Source organism: Littorina saxatilis, linkage group LG6 (assembly GCF_037325665.1).
Source record: "Littorina saxatilis isolate snail1 linkage group LG6, US_GU_Lsax_2.0, whole genome shotgun sequence".
Taxonomy (NCBI): Eukaryota; Metazoa; Mollusca; class Gastropoda; order Littorinimorpha; family Littorinidae; genus Littorina; species Littorina saxatilis.
In genome coordinates, this window is record NC_090250.1 from 55,208,098 (window position 1) to 55,226,547 (window position 18,450).

General features: G+C 45.8%; 1 protein-coding gene across 2 annotated transcripts in view; it reads left to right on the forward strand.

Moving 5' to 3' along the window:
* The first annotated feature begins 88 nt into the window (after window positions 1-88).
* LOC138969553 (RNA-binding protein 26-like) overlaps window positions 89-18,450 on the forward strand; it is a 55,115-nt gene continuing 36,753 nt past the window's right edge. For both annotated transcript variants that reach the window (XM_070342380.1, XM_070342379.1), the window contains exons 1-6: window positions 89-318; window positions 2,738-2,856; window positions 3,151-3,446; window positions 15,391-15,620; window positions 15,784-16,019; window positions 16,630-16,893. In XM_070342380.1, the coding sequence (XP_070198481.1) occupies window positions 260-318; window positions 2,738-2,856; window positions 3,151-3,446; window positions 15,391-15,620; window positions 15,784-16,019; window positions 16,630-16,893 (1,204 nt within the window). In that variant the 5' untranslated portion in view covers window positions 89-259. The remainder of the gene's footprint in view (window positions 319-2,737; window positions 2,857-3,150; window positions 3,447-15,390; window positions 15,621-15,783; window positions 16,020-16,629; window positions 16,894-18,450) is intronic.

Here is an 18,450-nt window from a genome sequence, read left to right on the forward strand (position 1 = left end):
ATCTTTAATTTGGAAACTATATGCTCGTTCTTTTTTTGATTGATATTTTATTTTCTCGTGCTTTCCGAGACATGTGCGCCATCTTATCACGTTGGCAAAACCGAAAACCGACATGCAAACTGAAACCGGACATATTTCCATGTGTAGTATCGAATTTAACATGAAATAATTTACATGAAAAGTGTAAAGATTAAATTCATGGTCTGCTCATCAAGTTTACTAGTTTAGGAGCAAAGAAAAATTGCATATCTGACAAAAAATGCTCATCGAAAACGTCGACTCTTTGAAGCAATGGCTGGTGCAAAAATTAGCACCGATGTAAGTCTGTGTGTTGTCCTTTGGCCTGATTTGGTAATCTTGAAATGTAGTTTAGAAGCAAGATGTATAATGTGTACATAGCTAAAGCCTTAATGGCCATTCAAACTGTGCGGGAGTATGTGTGTGTGTGCGTGCGTGAGGCAGAAGGGATCTGATTCATCATCCAGTGCAAGGTGGATCTTTCTTTCTTTATTTGGTGTTTAACGTCGTTTTCAACCACGAAGGTTATATCGCGACGGCAAGGTGGATGTGTTTCCCCCAAGCTGCATGCGGTGATGGTGCTTTAGTAGATGGCTTTTCGGTGTCGTCTGGAATTTTGGCGTAACTCTATTTTTAGTGATTGTTCGAAGTTCTCCGATTTCGAAGCATAAGATTAAGAAAGAGCATGTCTCGCGAGAGCTGCTCAAATACCGAAAAGGTCTATATAATCAAAAACACTATTTCACAATCAAAATAATCAGTTTTCTCCTTCTCATAAAAAGCTAACGAGTTACAACAAAATTCTACGTTGACGTCGATTTTTTGACATTCCCACCCCCAGCCCCTCGTCTTGTAGGTCAGGTGGGGTGAATGCAACATTTTATTTGTACAATAATTGATATTGAATAAATACGACTTTGAGCATGTTAATATGATTGACCTGCAACAAATTTGATAATGAGATGGGACGCACCCCCCGCGGGTTAGGGGGAAGAATTTACCCGATGCTCCCCAGCATGTCGTATGAGGCGACTAACGGATTCTGTTTCTCCTTTTACCCTTGTTAAGTGTTTCTTGTATAGAATATAGTCAATGTTTGTAAAGATTTTAGTCAAGCAGTATGTAAGAAATGTTAAGTCCTTTGTACTGGAAACTTGCATTCTCCCAGTAAGGTCATATATTGTACTACGTTGCAAGCCCCTGGAGCAATTTTTTGATTAGTGCTTTTGTGAACAAGAAACAATTAACAAGTGGCTCTATCCCACCCCACCCCCCCTCCCTTTCCCCGTCGCGATATAACCTTGAACGGTTGAAAACGACGTTAAACACCAAATAAAAAACGCTCGCGCTGGACCCGAGTACTCTTCAGACTGGCTCGCTCAATAAATATAAATGTTTGGAATGTCTGTGGTGTGAATGTTGGTTTCTGACCAGAAATGCAGATCTATCTGTGGCCGATTCATAGATTCAACCTACAAACTGCGACCTCATCTGTGATCAGATATGTTTCGACAAGCATTAAACGGATGAAATTAACCACATGCAGTTTATTCTTCAGAAAAAAAAAGCGATACGCACCCCAAAAAATGGGTTGGGTTCGGTGATTTGTACATAAACGTCTTCCTCGCGATAGATTCGCTTATTATTTTGTCTTATGAAGCCGTCATCAACACGAACACAATGATTGCAAAAGCAAACTCTGTACCTACACGACCGAGACACAAGACTGATTATTTCACAGCTGCAATGAGAATAGAGAACAAAGACGTTTTGGGTAAGCTTACTCACGTCAGGTCTTCACTGACAAGCTAGGAACAGACGGAAAATTCCGAACAAAAGTAAATGACGTCAAAGTCTCATTCGCTTTGCGTGTAACTTTGTCATGACGTATTTTTGTGACGCGTTCGGCTGTTCTATCAGGTCAATGGCTGCGTGTTGCCCCGCCGGTGTGAACTCCTCCTACGGCCAAGTCGTTTTTGTGGTTTATTTCGCATTTAGGTCCCAGGTAACATGAAGTTTTAATACGATCAATCGGACCTATTATCAAGTTAGTGTATCAACTTTTGAACGAACTGCGCCCAGTAGTTTCCCAGCAATAAGCTGTTAAGTGGAGACAGACAGACACACAATTAAAGTCTGCTGAGCCCTAGTACTAGCGTACTCGGGGATAAAGAAAGAAAGATGGGACGCGAAAAAAGCCGTGAGGCTTATGGATACCAATCCAGTCCCTAACTACTTAGTACTACTACTACTACTACAAGATTAGAAAATAAGAAGCGCACCTTTTTATTAGCATTTATTATGGTTGTAAATTAATTTAACAGAAAGGATTGGAAAAGGACATGTGAGCTATAAAGCACATAAAAATTATGCATGTTTTACATTGTAATGGACCAGAATTATTACCACTTTCAGGCCCGTGGCGCAAAGCATTGTGTATGATATATTATTGACATTTACTAATATGATTTACATTTACTTAATAAGGGGAAATACAAAATTTGTTGTAGTTTATTGGGCAATATATATCTTCAAATTTGCCCCATGTGACTCGTGAGGTTCACGGTGAATGAATCTCAAGTGTTCGCTCTTTCAGTTTCACTATGTGACGTCCTAAACCTGGGCTAATTGTAGTATGCCAATGCCATTTATAACTCAACCGTTGCAACAACCTGCTTTTTTTTTAGGTTTATAGATCTTGTCATTTTGTCTTTTACAGATGTGATGCCGAGCCCACAGCACTGGCAAAGTATGTGTGTGCACTGGTACGTAAGGACAAGCCTGAGTCAGAGCTGAGAGAGATCTGCAGTGACCAGCTGGATGTCTTCCTACAGCAAAGTAAGAACATATCCCGGTTTTTATCAAAGTGTATAATTTTGTAATTATACACTTTTCTGTTGCAAAGTTTAAGCAAGTAGTTGTGGTTGCACTCTGGTCTGCAACAAGTACGTGCACTGTGCAGAGCCTATCAGTCCTATAAATGAGAGGCATTTTTCAGTTCGTATAGTTATATATTGTAATTTGTAGTCGGTGATTGACAGTGTTGTAGAAGTATGCATGGAATTGGAATTGGCTGACATGTTTAGTTTGTAGTTCCAACAATTCTAATATTTGCATGCATTTTGTTTTCAGAGACGAAGCCATTTGTGGATGACTTGTTCATTGGGCTAAAAACAAAAGAATATGAGTCGGTGGTGGTCAAACCTGTTAGCGCCACCAGCACGCCTACCCCCACTCCAGTCGTCACCCCTGCCCCCACCCCTGTGAAAGTGGAGGTGATGACGGAGCCAGCGGTCCCCTCTAGCTCTCCCTCCAGGACGGCCAGTCAGTCGGCCAGCGCTAGTTCGACGCAGTCCAAAGTGTCCAGCGGAGAACCCAGCCACAAGCGGGTCAAGAAGTCGGAGGAAAGCTCTCAGTCGCAGTCCTGGGTATGTGATGAGGGTAGATTTAGTTTTAGTTTTTCATTGTGTGTGCTTCAGTTATGGTGACAGTTGTCTGGTTTTATGTACAGTGGAGTCCGGTTACAACGAATCTCAAGGGAGATACATTTTAGTTTGTTATGTCAGGAATTCGCTGTAGAGTTTTCAACCCTAAATGGCCTTAAGACAAGTTTTCCCACTCACCTTCAAATAAAAAAAAAAATAGATTTTTTTTGTTTTTTTGTTTTGTTTTTTTTTGTAGCTGTGCGAGAGTATGCGAACGACTGTGTATGGCAGTGTAAATAGCCTATCCTCTTTTTCTCACCCCCACCCCAGAGGGGGTTACAGAGACACATCTCTGGCCTCCTCACCTGATCCCCTTCCCATGCCTCTGTAGACAGAGGGTGCCATAAAGGCGTTGATGAATAAACCGACATAAAGTCGCAGCCCTGTACATATGTTTTTAACCGGCCAGTATAGGTCCTAGGGAGGACCGGGTTTGCTTTTCGCCAGTTGACTAGCCGCCGAATCCACAAGTACGTAGAGGGTGCCTCAGCTTCTCCACCACGACCCTCCTTGGTCTGACACTCACTCCTTTGCCATGATCAGTCGGATGCCACTTTTCACAATTTTATTCTAAAGTACCAACAAATCAAATCAATTCCCTTCCGGAATAGCAACGTTCCACGTTTCTTGAATACAAAAGCATTTCTGCCTCGGAATGAAAGAATAAATCTCTACAATCGTGTATCTCCTGCAAGGAATTGATTTTAAATCCTGTTCTTCCAGCATTTCCATTACGGAAAGTACAAGTTTTGTTGCTCATCTTCACCCAGGCACACATCGTAGAGCTTCGGCTCTGATATCTTTGACCCAAATTGCTTTAAGCAGAGAGGTCGTTAAACTGTATTTTCGTTCGTCACCTTCAAATGATCGTCCCATCGATCTTTCCTTGGAGAGTACAATCTCTGCATGTTTTCAACAGCTTCATAATATAATCCATAGAGAGAGGCATAGTTCAAATGTTCACTTTACTGTCACAATTTTAGAAGTAAAATTTAAAAAGTCGTGTAAAAGCATGTACATGTACATTCTGATCAATCTCTGTGTCCGTCAAAAAAATCTCCGAAAACCCCTGAAAACCCCATCTGGACTAACTAAATCTATCTTCAAAGTGAAGTATTGGACATGCCTGTGAAAAGTAAGCCTGATTCATGCTACATGCACCCTTATATTTGTGTTGAGAGCCGGATTTTCGACGAAATCGATGCAACAATTTCAGTGCAAGGGAGGTAACTCTTGTTACTCGAAAGCACAAGTATTGATGACGTCATGTGATTAGTGCTTCCGCTCCTTCGTAAATCCTTGCACAAACACGAAAATAAAGCCATGAACGGTGAAAGTTGCAAATATAAGTTACGCTGCTCAAAACTGGCACACTTCTCCACTGTACACTCCAATTTGGAGATCATATCCAAGTCACAGACATCGCTGCACTTTGCCTGCAAGTAGCGACGTAGGGTATTGGCAGCAACAAGTGCTTCTGTGGCAGTCATAGCTGAGCACAGTCATAGCTCAGCAGCTGATTGGAATAGTGAAAACACAGCGGCGGTGGCTGTTCCGTGCACCTCCCGCTGTTTGTTCAGAGTTCGCTCATCACGTGATGTGCACTTGTGTTTGTGTATTTTTGTCTTTGGAGACAATTATTGACATCAGTTCGTTGTAGCCTTGTGACTTTTAGAGACAAAACGGCTCTGGGGCGATGAAAACGTGTTTGTTAAAAGAGGGGTTCGTTATGCAAATGAGTTCAAAAGGTTCGATGTAGCCAGAAAGTAACAAGTAAGAAATAGAAGGCTGTCTGCCGGGAAATCAATGGCAGTTTGTTAAAAGAGGGATTTCTTTATACCCAGGTTTGTTATAGCTGGATTCCACTGTAATTGCATGCATTCGTTCAGTATTTTTTGTGTTCAGATACACACTTTGGGAACAATAGATAATAAGGCCAAAAAAAAAAAATTGTCTGTTTAGGGTAACATGACCAAAAAAAGTAGGGTCGGTAGGTAGGTAGGGTTTTTTTGTTTTTGTTTTTTGTTTTTGTTTGTGTGTAAATGCTATGTTGGCTGAACATTCACTTCTTATATTTGATGAATACATGTTTCAAAACTAACGTATAAATAAAACAGAGAGAAAGGGAGAGAAAGAGAGAGAGAGAAAGAGAGATTCTACAGTGTATGTTCAAATTCACTTATAAACCAAAATAAGTTCACAAATACATCCACACAAAAAATTGTCATCTAACTTTAATTGTTAATCTCATTGTAGCCAGCAAACTGCTCAAACTCTTCAGGAATAGGAAGCACGCCGTGAACTTTGTTGGCTCTGTCGTTGATGGTGAGAGGTGGCATACCACAGAGCGTTGGTCAGAACCTGTCAAAACAGATAAAAAAAATTGTTTGAGGATGAAGAATAAGGACACAACGCCCATTGTTTGCAAGACTTTCGGATTTTTGGCATCTGTTGATTTGTGTATGAGAGAGAGAGAGAGAGAGAGAGAGAGAGAGAGAGAGAGAGAGAGAGAGAGAGAGAGAGAGAGAGAGAGAGAGAGAGAGAGAATGTTCAATTTTAACTGCATCCAATAGCATCAAAATTACGTCAAATGTCATTGAAAAAAGCACTCAGAGACACAGACACACACAAACAGACACACAAACACACACACATACACAAGAAACCCAAGAACAAAACAACACTGACACTGTTTGAAACAAAGTTGGAGTACCTGTGTAAAATAAGCTCCTTCTTGGTCAGCTGTAACTTGTGGAAAATCTGCTCCCTTTGCTGCCAGGTAGTTCAGGACATCATCATACAGCTCGTCCTTCCGATTCAGTCCAGAGGTCTTCCCACAGCTGCAATTCAAATTCAAAAAGAATCTATTTAAAACGAGAGAGAGAGAGAGAGAGAGAGAGAGAGAGAGAGAGAGAGAGAGAGAGAGAGAGAGAGAGAGAGAGAGAGAGAGAGAGAGAGAGAGAGAGAGAGAGAGAGAGAGAGAGAGAGAGAGAGAGAGAGAGAGAGAGAGAGAGAGAGAGAGAGAGAGAGAGAGAGAGAGAGAGAGAGAGAGAGAGAGAGAGAGAGAGAGAGAGAGAGAGAGAGAGAGAGAGAGAGAGAGAGAGAGAGAGAGAGAGAGTACTCTACAAATTGGACCTTGTTGCAGAGTGTATGGAAAGTTGTCAGTTAATTGTTGTGGCATTTTTTAAAACATATGTTACTTTAATGTACTTGTACAGTGTGGTGGAACAGTGCTGTATATTATTTTTTCATGGGGATGAAATGATGACTGTTATACATTTTTGTGGTTGATTTGTCCCTTTTTGTTGGTGTAGGTGAGTGTTCCTTTATTTTCTGCACTGAAAGGAAGCAACTCGATGTTTACAACAACAACAACAAAACAAAACAAAAAATCCTTGGTTTCTATTAAAATTGGTAGCCTTGTCATCTGTGCATGTTTGTTTGAATGAATAAATAATGTCTATGTCTTTCAGTCATAATGTCTAATTAATACAAATTCTACGTTTAATGTGAGAAAGTGAAAGTTAAAAATAAAATTGGAAAACTCACTGACCTTTCTGCTTTCGGTTTGGGTAGCGATCGTGCTTTTGCAGAGCCCATCAGCACTTGAAAAGCGTTTGCCGGTTGTGAAACTGATGGCATTTCGGTCGCTTCCACATCAGCATCGACAATTTGGCTGCACTTGAAGTGAAGTGACTTGATATTGAAGGATTTTAACTCGCCAAGCGAAAGGCCCCAGTCCAGTTCAAAGCCGTTCTCACCAGAAAGAGATTCCGATCCCAAACACTGAACCTCGTAACCCTTAAGAAGGTCGGAATGAATGTCTTGGTGATGTAGTGAAGTGTTGTTGATGTTGGGTATCTACTTATTCATTTCGTTTGTTCAAGATGGTCACACTTTTGAAAAACAATTGCATAACAGGTGCCGGCTTTGGCACTCGCCGCACTGATTTCGCGATGCGTAGCCATTTTTTTTCACTTCTGTGATGACAAGGGAGGCTAATCTTAATGCTTGGTTACTTCCAGTATGGCGCGCGACGCTCACTTTCGTTCCTAATGAAACGCCAAATGTCTCTTTTTAGCATTTTTACCTCTTTTTTTTTCTTTTTTTTTTTGAAATCAAAAAAAAGTTTTTGGGTCGGCGCCAAATCGATAGGGTCGGTCGGGTTACCCTAAACAGACAATTTTTTTTTTTGGCCTAAGAGAAAGACTGCAATGTGAAGGAAATCGACCTTTAGTACATGTACTTATACTTAGCATCTAAACAACAAAGTGACTGTAGTGAGATGAACAAAGGTGAAAAACTACAGAAACAACAGAGTGACTGTGGTGAAATGAACAAAGGTGAAAAACAACAGAAATCTGCACTCACCGATACAAGGACAGCACATTATGATAAAAAAATTTGCTTATGAAAGCTTCATCAGGAAACAGACAAAAACAGGACATCGAAAAGCAAAAGCAACACTGACAAGTGACATAACGAACAAGGACAAGGTTGGAAAAGGAGATGGAGGGGAAACACAAAAGGGAAGGAACTCTAGCAACGAAAAGAAAATGCAGGGGAGAGTAGTGTTTATAGGATGTGAAGGGCACACGCATGTCAAGACCTAAAGTACTGTGATGAGACAATGCAGGGGAGAGTAGTGTTTATAGGATGTGAAGGGCACACGCATGTCAAGACCTAAAGTACTGTGATGAGACAATGCAGGGGAGAGTAGTGTTTATAGGATGTGAAGGGCACACGCATGTCAAGACCTAAAGTACTGTGATGAGACAATGCAGGGGAGAGTAGTGTTTATAGGATGTGAAGGGCACACGCATGTCAAGACCTAAAGTACTGTGATGAGACAATGCAGGACAGATAAAATGAGACTCACTGTTACAACTTACATTCTATTACATATTCTTACTCCGAATCACATAAAAGCATTGACGCAGTCTGAATTGCTAAGGTCTGAAAAGGCTACCCGTCTTAAACAATTTTAAAGGGAAGCAACCCAACCACCAAAAGGAAAACATAGCAATGGTAATGACCATATACCCAGGGAGTTACCTCCCGTACCGGGGTATGTGACGTCACCTCCACTGCTACACCACATGGAATCCTCATTACGACTTTTCAGCTCTGGAGGAGAGGTCGTCTTTTGAAGGCTCTGTGTGGTTTGTTGGAGTTTTTACTCCCACCGTCCACCTACCCGTCTGCTTGTCTTCTACCGTGTAGTTGGTGAGCTCTTTCCATTTTGTCTTGCTTTTAGTAAGAATATTTGACTTGTTATTGATAATTTTCCGTCCTTTTGGACTTGCGAATTTTCGTCAGTAGCTTGTTGTTGTTGTTGGCCGCCATTTGTATTTTCGGCCGGCATGGCAGATAACGGTAGTAAACGGGGCAAGGGCGACGTCAAGGGCAAAGTTAAGCCTTAATCGTCTTCTGCGGTTCCTATACCTCCCGTGTTAGTGGTCCTTTCGGACAAAGAGATTAACACTATCATGTCTGTTACCTTTTCTTCCCCTGACGCACGTTCGTTGTCGGGGGTCGTTCTTCTACTTGCGGCTTGCTCGTCCGTTTCGTCAAGACGGGCAAGCGTCTCTTGTTACTTCTCTGTTGAGCTTTCTTGTTCCAGAGATATGCAATTTAGTGTGCGGGAATTGAAGCGTGGTACACCTACTCCAAGCCTCGTACATCCGCCGGCGGTGAGCGTTTCTCGCTCGTTCGCTTCCGGTTCCTTTCCGGTTGCGACGACATCCGGTGATGACGGAACTTCTGCTACTTCTGCTTCCTCTGGAAGCTTACAAGGTATGCGAGCTTGTCCACTGGCTCTAGTGAAGCCACCGGACGGTCCCTGCTGGGACGGAGCTCACTTGGCAAGGGTCACTCCCTTTTTCCTGTTCAGTTTCGGCCAAACGCAATGCGTGTGCGGCAGTCTCTGAGCAAAGGCGGTTTCCTTCGGAAGTCGCGTTTCCGGGTTTTCCCGGAAACGAAGGTCCTCCTGCACACTCACACTCAGCGGTGATGGTGGGAGTTGACCGTGGACTGGCCTCAGGGCAACAGGGCTTCCGGCCCCAGTCATCGCAACCTTCGTTTCCGCATCATGGTGCGGTTTCGTTTGTTGTGTTTCCTGTTCAGTTTCGTCCAGTACACAATGCGTGTGCGGTAGACTCTGAGCAAAGGCGGTTTCCTTCGGAAGTCGCGTTTCCGGGTTTTCCCGGAAACGAAGGTCCTCCTGTACGCTCACACTCATAGGTGGTGGCCGGAGTTGACCGCGGACTGGCCTCCGGGCATCAGGGCTTCCGGCCCCAGTCATCGCAACCTTCGTTTCCGCATCATGGTGCGGTTTCGTTCGTTGCGTTTTCTGTTCAGTTTCGTCCAGTACACAATGCGTGTGCGGTAGACTCTGAGCAAAGGCGGTTTCCTTCGGAAGTCGCGTTTCCGGGTTTTCCCGGAAACGAAGGTCCTCCTGCACACTCACACTTAGAGGTGATGGTGGGAGTTGACCGTGGACTGGCCTCAGGGCAACAGGGCTTCCGGCCCCAGTCTTCATGCCTTGCGTTTCTGCATCAAGGTGCGTTTACGTCGGGTGTGTTTCCGGCTCAGTCCTGATTTGCTTTTCCTCTTACCGACTCTCCTTCACGGATTGTTGGTGAGCGAGGATCAGCATCCGCCCTATGGGCTGTTAGGGCAGTCTTCTTTTCACCACCCTGGTGTTGGGTCGACACCCCTTTCAACGCCGGCGGCACTGTTTTGATCTCTCCTTTGTCCCGTTGCGGGCAGTGGCGTTTTCAGTGCAAGGGCGGTAGCCGCTGGCGTTGCGCTTCCGGTTTACCGGAACCATAGGTCCTCCTTTGTAATTACACTGTGTGTTCTTTCCTGGAGTTGACCGTTGTCTGGCCTACGGGCGTTCGGACCTCCGGCCTCAGTCCACGCAATCTTTGCCTCTGCATTGTGCGGTTTTGTCTGTTGCGTTCTGGCTTTGCCGGATTCATTGTTCTTCTTACTAACACTTCCTTTTGGGATGTCAGTGAGTGAGGAACAGCGGCTGGCCTACGGGCATTCAGGCTTTCAGCCTCGGCCGTGACAAGTAGTCTCTTCACTGGTTGGGTGTTGCGTCTACCGTTTATGCCTGGTGGCTTCGGATGTTACCTCCTCTTTTTCTTACCCTCTTACGGGAGGGGTTGAGACAGGACGGTTTCCGGGTGGACGGGTTTCCGGTTTTCCGGTCATCCCGTTCAGCAGTGTTCCACTGGCAACTGTGACTTAGGCTGTGTCAGTTCTCTTGGCTATTCTGTTATACAGTCTTTAGCCAACGATCAGACATGTCCTGGATTTCCGTCGAAGCTCTTGGCTTCTCTCGAGGTCTCGACGGAGGTTACTTCCAGATATTTTATGGAAGTACATCGGCTTCCTCTTTGGTTGCATTCAGCGATGTCGGACTTCCGTTCCGCGAAGGAGGAGTTTTTTCCTACTTCCGGGTCAATAGTCTCCTTCAATGTTCAACCTCCTACCTGAAGTGGTATCCACGAGTTCCGGTTCTGCTACTCGTTATTCACGGGTCAGTTCCGGAACACGCTCAGCCTTGGCTGTCTTCGGCTACACAGGCTTCGGTTTTGGTTTCTTCTTGTTATAAGAAGTTCTCTTTTCTGAAGCTGGGTCGGAACTTGCTGGCGTCTTTGCTCTTCCGCATACACCTTTACTGGTAATGCAGGAATTTAGAGGATTTTGGACGTCAGTTTTTGGAATTTGCCTTGTCGGAGATGATCGTCAGAGCGCTCTCGCGCTCTTTCCCGGAGTCACTGAACCTTTCACACTTAGTGTGTATCAGGACCCTGATGACATCTCCACTCTTTTAGTCAGCCCTGTTAGGGTGAACAAAGAGCAAAAAAGGACCTGTCCTCCCTTCACCTCACTTTACAGTCAGGTGTCGGAGGGACTTGTTTCTCTCGCATTCTCAGTTCTCTGAGCAGCCTAGGAGAGACACTCGGGCTTTGCTCGGGGTAGAGGGACCTACTTTTTGAACTTTGGTGTTCATACCAGAAAAGAAAGGTAGATTCAGTCGAATAGAGGTCAGCAGATCTCTGACTTCTCTCTACAAGGGTCGAAACAGAGCTAGCCTCCTCAGAGGAAGCATGCTCAGGCCTCTGGACTATTTAAGCCGGCGGCCAATAGGCAGTCTCTTCCTGATTCTCGATTGTCGAGAAATAGATCACTTTCGGGCAGGGAGAAGGGCAGCCCTAGCAGCAAGCCTCTCCCCACAAGGAAGTGCCCCCGATCACACCCCCCCTCCTCCGCCCTCCACTTTGGGAGGGCGGTGGGGCCTCCTCCTTGCAATTTTCATTGGATGGTCTCTGTACACAGCCAATAGTTTGTGGGAGTGGTGAGGTCGGGCGACTCCCATCGATCTTATGCGTGCATATTTGCTTATGCGTCAGTCCGATCTTTTAACAGTGATCTAAGCCCATCAGCTCGAGCACCCGCTGAGGTCTCTTCTGGTCGGAGCTAACGCTGTTCTTCGGGTAGACTGCTTCAGTCCCCAGTTAGTGTGACAGTAGTTCAGCCACGGGCTGCTACAGTGGCACTTCCGGTTTTACCGGAGAGGTTGTTTCTTTCACAGACGCTTCATAGGTACGTCTGAGTTTTGGAACAACGGCTGGCCTTCGGGCATCCAGGTTTTTTAGCCTCGGCCGGTGCAACAGCCATTCCACCTGTTTGCGGTGATGGTGGTTGCTTTCCCTTTTCTTGTGGCTTCGGACTTCGACTTTCTTCCTTTATTCTCATCTTAAGCAGGAGATGAGATAGGACGATTTCCGTGTGAGTGGGGTCTCCTGGCTTCAGGCTTCCTCATTTTTTCTCACTTTTTGCCACAAGCTTCTGGACTTGGTCCTGGTTTGTCTTTCGCCGAGTCTGACTCTGTCTTTCTCTAGCGATCAGACTCGTTCTGGTGTTTCGTCCAAACTTGAGCTGCGCTTGAGTTGGCCTCGGAAGTAACATTCAGATTTTCCGGAGGGGGCATTGTCTTTGGCAATGTATGTTTGAGGAGTCATTCTTTGTGGCTTAACACCTCTCTCAGGTTTTGGCTACTCCTCTCCTTTTGGGCAGAGGGTTAGCTAATGTTCCGGTTTTTCTTTGCTGTGGGCCTTTAGCCCAGCATTTGATTTGACAGCCGAAACTTACGTTTCTTACGTTTACATGTGTACTGTTGGTACTTTGGTACATGGTTGTCCTTCGGGCTTCATGGCGTTCAGCCTTAGCCTGTGCTATAGCCTCCTGTCTAGCGTGGGCGACTATGGCATTTTCGGTTCCTGTGACTTCGGATTGGGCTCTTCCGCTTCTTCCTCGTCCTAGCACGAGGTGAATCAGGACGACTTCCCTTGGGTCGGGTTTCCTTTTACAGTCACCCTTCTACCACAGGCAACTATGACTACGACGTTTGCCCGTTGATCTCTGCGTCTGACTCTCAGTCTTTCACTGAGAGTTAGTCAGACGCGATCTACTTCCTCGTATTACCTCTCTCTCTGCTTTCGCATTGACTGGTAGAGGATTACCGGCGAACGTCTCTTTTTTGGGATTTTCCTGTCGAGGTGGGCTCTGGTACCTTGTACGCAGGTGTCTCTCTCTCTTTCTTGGTTCGATATCGGTCACTCTTTTCTGGAGCTGACCTTTATCTCACAGTCCTTTCGGGCTTCACTCCATCACAAGGTTGCATACTTTGGCATGATTATCTGACGGTCTCCGTGAGGTTTGTCCTTCACTGTTCTGAGCGGACATCCTTACGCACGGATCGTTTCTAGGGCGGCATTTCCTTCCAATAGAAAGGGGGGGGGGGGGCAGCTTGTCTTTCCCCCTACTCGGCTAGGGTTAATCCAAGGCTGGGGTCTCTTTCTGGATCGTTTGGTCCAGCAGATAGGAAGAAGTGCTGGGCACAGATTTCTGGCTCTCTGATGTTGTCTTTCGCAACTTTTTGCCTGAGAGACATCTCGGCTGTCAATCAAGATGGTTCTCAGGTCCTTTCCTGCCTTTTTGGCAGTGGGCCAGTTCCTGGCTAGGGTTTAGAGTGAGTTAGATTTTCTTTCTCACTGGGCCCTTCCCTGACCTTTTGGCAGCAGACCAGGTTTTTTGGCAAGGTTTTAAGAGTGTGTTTGGTTTTCATTCCCACCGCCTTGTTGAAGCTATCTGCTTTTATGTGATTCGGAGTAAGAATATGTAATTTAATCGAAAATTTTTAAGTAAATTTTCATTTGATTAATATACTTACCCGAATCACATAGTGTATTCCCTCCCGCCAACCCCGCTTATGGTTTTTTAGTTTCTTTAAAGCCGTAATGAGGATTCCATGTGGTGTAGCAGTGGAGGTGACGTCACATACCCCGGTACGGGAGGTAACTCCCTGGGTATATGGTCATTACCATTGCTATGTTTTCCTTTTGGTGGTTGGGTTGCTTCCCTTTAAAATTGTTTAAGACGGGTAGCCTTTTCAGACCTTAGCAATTCAGACTGCGTCAATGCTTTTATGTGATTCGGGTAAGTATATTAATCAAATGAAAATTTACTTAAAAATTTTCGATTCTATTACATTATCATAATACTAACAATTACAGTCGCAGACTTTGCAGGATTCACTGTTCAAATCACCCATAGCAATAACATCAAATGGCCCGTGTTTATTTGTAATTTCACTTTGACTTTCATCTTTGCTAAAAATGCTCTGTGTTGATAGAGTTTGAGTGATAATGAGTGTTACTTCTTTCTCAGATATCTGTGTTGATAGAGTTTGAGTGATAAGTAGAGGTTACATGCCGAGTCTCAGTGATTATCAAAAATAATGGTCGAAGTTTGCGGATCATGAAAAATGCGAGCTTTTGCGAGCTTTTTCATGACCGCGAACTGAGACCATTATTTTTTATAATCACTGAGACGAGGTGTGTAACCTCTTTATTCCTCCTTTCTTCAGTTATTCAAAGAAAAGTGGAGTTTTTTTGCGAAAGTTTGATCGAATCCTATTCTCTCAACCAGTCAACCTGCGCAGGCGATCGATTAATGCGCGGTTGTATAGTTCCGTGCAAATCATTCCATTCTGTTAACACTTCTTGTCAGTTTTCCTATTTTGGGCTAAAATCAAGTACACAGATATGCTGTTATTCTGCTGTGGCGGCAAAAGCAGATATTGTGTGTTCTGTATATGTTTTGGTATCGATAGGATAATGTTTTTTCGTCAAATGGGACTAGCAGACGAACTTTTGCACCCGTGTTCCAACGTTAAAAACTGTATGAAGTTCAGTTTTCTGGGAAAAATAGTGTATGAAACCCCTTTATGTTGTTTAAATTGATGAGATGTGTGCATTTGGTTGCGTGTGATCTGTTTATTCAATGAAATATTGTTGAAAACTGACCGTCGGATTGCAGTCTGTTGTCGAAGGAACTGAGTGAAAAGAAGGGGAACTACTCTTGTCGCTAGACAAAGTATGAGTTACTTGCCTTGGGAAATTGCTTGTGATTAACGGCTTGAACACGGCAGATGAGATTCAGAAAACAACCGAACTCATGGATTTTATATGGAGATTCATGTGTTCAGGCCTGTAGTTGTTAATTTAAATGCGGTATGTTTGTATTGTTTGCTCCAGAGATGTATACTTCGTACATTAGAGCGTTCGGAACTTTTCAGTCGCAAAAAGTAGTACCGAAACAGAACAACTTCTCAACCCATTGCACTATCGAGGATTCAGGCTGTTGCTGGGTCGTTATTTGTTTGGTTGCTGGGTCATTATCGAAAAATAACTACCCCTACAAGTTTACAGAGGTAAAGAAGCAGAGGGGGGAATAATGAGTGTTACTTCTTTCTCAGATATCTGTGTTGATAGAGTTTGAGTGATAATGAGTGTTACTTCTTTCTCAGACGTCTGTGCCCATCAAGCCAGAAGCACCCCCAGACGGCCGAGAGAGTCGAGAAGGAAGAGATGCGCGGGAAGGGAGAGATCCACGAGATCGAGATGGCCGAGACGATCGTGAGCCCAGAGAGAGGCGAGACAGCGACAGGAGAGAGGGTGATCGCAGAGACAATCGAGACGTGCGTGATCGGAGACGGAGAACCAGAAGTAGAAGTTTCAGTCCCCGTCGTCGCGACATGTGAGTAGGACCGGAGGTAGTCATGTTCCCTAGGGGGAGAAATGTTGTACTTGTTGGTTTCAACTATTTGCCCTTAGGTTTATTATGTTGTGAATGTTTGGTTGAATTTTTTTTTATAAAAGCAATAAAACAAAGGTTGGCTCGACCCTCTTTTTGCTCGCAGAGATGAACGCAGGCGTCGTTACGATGACAGAGACAGAGGTCGCTTTTCTCCAGAACGTCGGTACTCACCAGACCGGCGCTATCGTCGTCGGAGCAGATCACGAAGCCCTCGGCGTTACCGCATTAGCCCAGAGCGAAGGGGAAGGTCACGCAGCCCAAGGGAGAGAGATCTCAGAGATAAACTCAATCGCCGATCACGCTCATGGAGTCGTCCTCGGTCACGATCAAGGTCTAGAGGTAGGTTTAGTTTGAGTCTTGTGGATCCCCCGAAAGCGGGGTATGGCTGCCTGAATGGCTGGGTAAAACGGTCGTACACGTAAAAACCCACTAGTGTAAAAACATGAGTGAACGTGGGAGTTTCAGCCCATGAAAGACGAAGAGTTCAGAAGAGAGAAAATGTTGAGTAGTTCTCCAAATAGTTTTCTTGATTTTCTTTCTCACAAATGAAAATGTTCTCAGTTGACGACATAATGGTAAACTCTTAGAGGGCCCTGTGCTGAGGGATAGAGAAGAGTGTGGTCTGTTGCATTGTACTGTGAAGGATATGTTTTAAGAAAAACTACAGACATTTCTGATTTTATTTTGGGCTGTTTTCCCTCTATGCAGCTTCTCAATCTTGTATTTGAGAGTGTGGTATTGCTGTTACTGTTGGTGATTGGAGTTGTAGTTTTTCATGAAAATATGCAAGGGCGTTGTGTTGATTGCAAGCAGCACTGAAAACCGAACACATCTTTCTCTCTCCTTTCCTTCTCCCCCTCATGATTCTTGTGAGAAATATGAGATAGTGTTATGCTGAATGCAAGGGGCACTGAAAAACGTACTCATCTTCACTGTCTTATCCTCACAGGCCGCGTTGAGCCGGACAGTCGTGGGTCCACCCCGACCCAGGACAACGGTCACTACCCTGCAGTGGTCACCTCCAACCCCTCCCTGCCCAGCCTGGTCAGCATCAGTCACAAGCCCCTGGAGCCCCCGCCCCCCGGGGAGGGACCCCCACTCATCATGCCGGGGCCTGGGGGACCCCCGGGGTCAGGGGGACCCCCGGGGTCAGGCCCCCCTCCTGGACAACCGCGTCTGCGAGGACAGAACATGCGCTGCCAGAGTTTTGATGGTGGGGCTTCTTTCTCTTTTCATGTCAAGTTTTGTGTGCGTGTGTTTGTTGAAAGGTGACAGTGTACTTGCTTGAATGCTCTAGTTGTCTTGGTTAGGTTTGGTTATTTGGATGAATATTGCTTGTCATGTCTAGATATGGAATTCAATAACATATTCTTACCTCAACTCACATAGTTAGCATTAACTTCAGTTTATTGCTTAGGTATTGAAGTAGTACTCTACCCTGGTAAAGGGGGGAGGAACCCCCAAAAGAAATAAAGTCCTAAAGGACGGGAGTTTCCTCCCCTAGCTGCCGCCCGCGCCCTCTATAGGCCGCCCGCGCATGCGCGGATCCCGCCAACAGGCGTCATTCCACCCACTTCAACACTATTGTTCAGACGTGTGTCGTTGGTACTCTGATTATTCTCTTGGCCTTTTGTGGAAGGCCATCTGTCCTGGTTTCTGCAGAGTCTCTGGTAAGATTGTTCCTTTATTTCTTGGACGCGTTCTTCGAATTCGAGTTTTCTTCGAGTTCGTTTCGAGAATTTACGAATTTCGCCGCGATTATCACCACGTGTCGGTATTCGTTTTTTCAATGGCTGACAAAGCTAAGAACAAGCCTCCTTCTCTCCTCCCTTCTCAGGGAAGGAGCAAGACAAATCCAAATCTAAAGCTAAGACTCGCACGCCGAACTTTCCGCAACGACTAAGCCTTCAGCCGTGCCAGAAAAATCCTCCGTGCAGGTGTTCGACCCCGCGACTAAAAGTCCGCGCGAGTCTCCATTGATTCAACTTCTCATGCACCGGTCTTTTCACCGGTTTCGCGCTCACCGGTTCCTCGCCCTAGCGAGATCGTCACGCGTAAAGAAATGCTAGCCATGTTTGCCACGCTAAAACAGGATCTGCAGTCGATGCATGCGGCTGATAAAAGCGTGCCTCTCTCGCCGGTCGCTTCCCGCCCTGTCGCGGTTAGCGTCCCGTCGATTTCGCAGCACGGCGCGGTTAACGTCCCGTCGATTTCGCAGCACGGCGCGGTTAACGTCCCGTCGATTTCACGGACTCGGCCTTCGGCCACCATCACGTCGGCCGACATCGGGCCGAATTTTTCCGGTCTCTTGCCTTACTCCCCTGGCCTTCCAGGAGAGTTCGCGTTCTCCGCTCCGCCTGCCGCTAGCACTTCGGCGGAAGATGGCGGTGGTGGGGGTTCCCATCTTTTTGGGGGCTCTCACGTTCCCTTTTCCCCTGGTCGGGGGTCTAGGACGGCTTCTCCTCGCCTGCATTCCGCCCCCGTGGCGGGTGTGCCGGGGAGCGGCGCCGCTCGTCAGCCTGCGCCCCTGTGTTCAGCTTCAGCTGTTCCAGCCTCTGGGGGGCAGGCAGCAGCACCTCCCTTGCCCATTCGTGGCTCGGGGGGTCCTGCGTTGGCATCAGCACCTTCCTTGCCCGGTTGCGGCCTGGAGGGTCCTGTCGGCGGTCATCGGCCTGTGTCTTTCGGATTGTCGTCCTTCCCTGTGTCGGTTGTGCCGGGGAGCGGCGCCGCTCGTCAGCCTGCGCCCCTGTGTTCAGCTTCGACTGTTCCG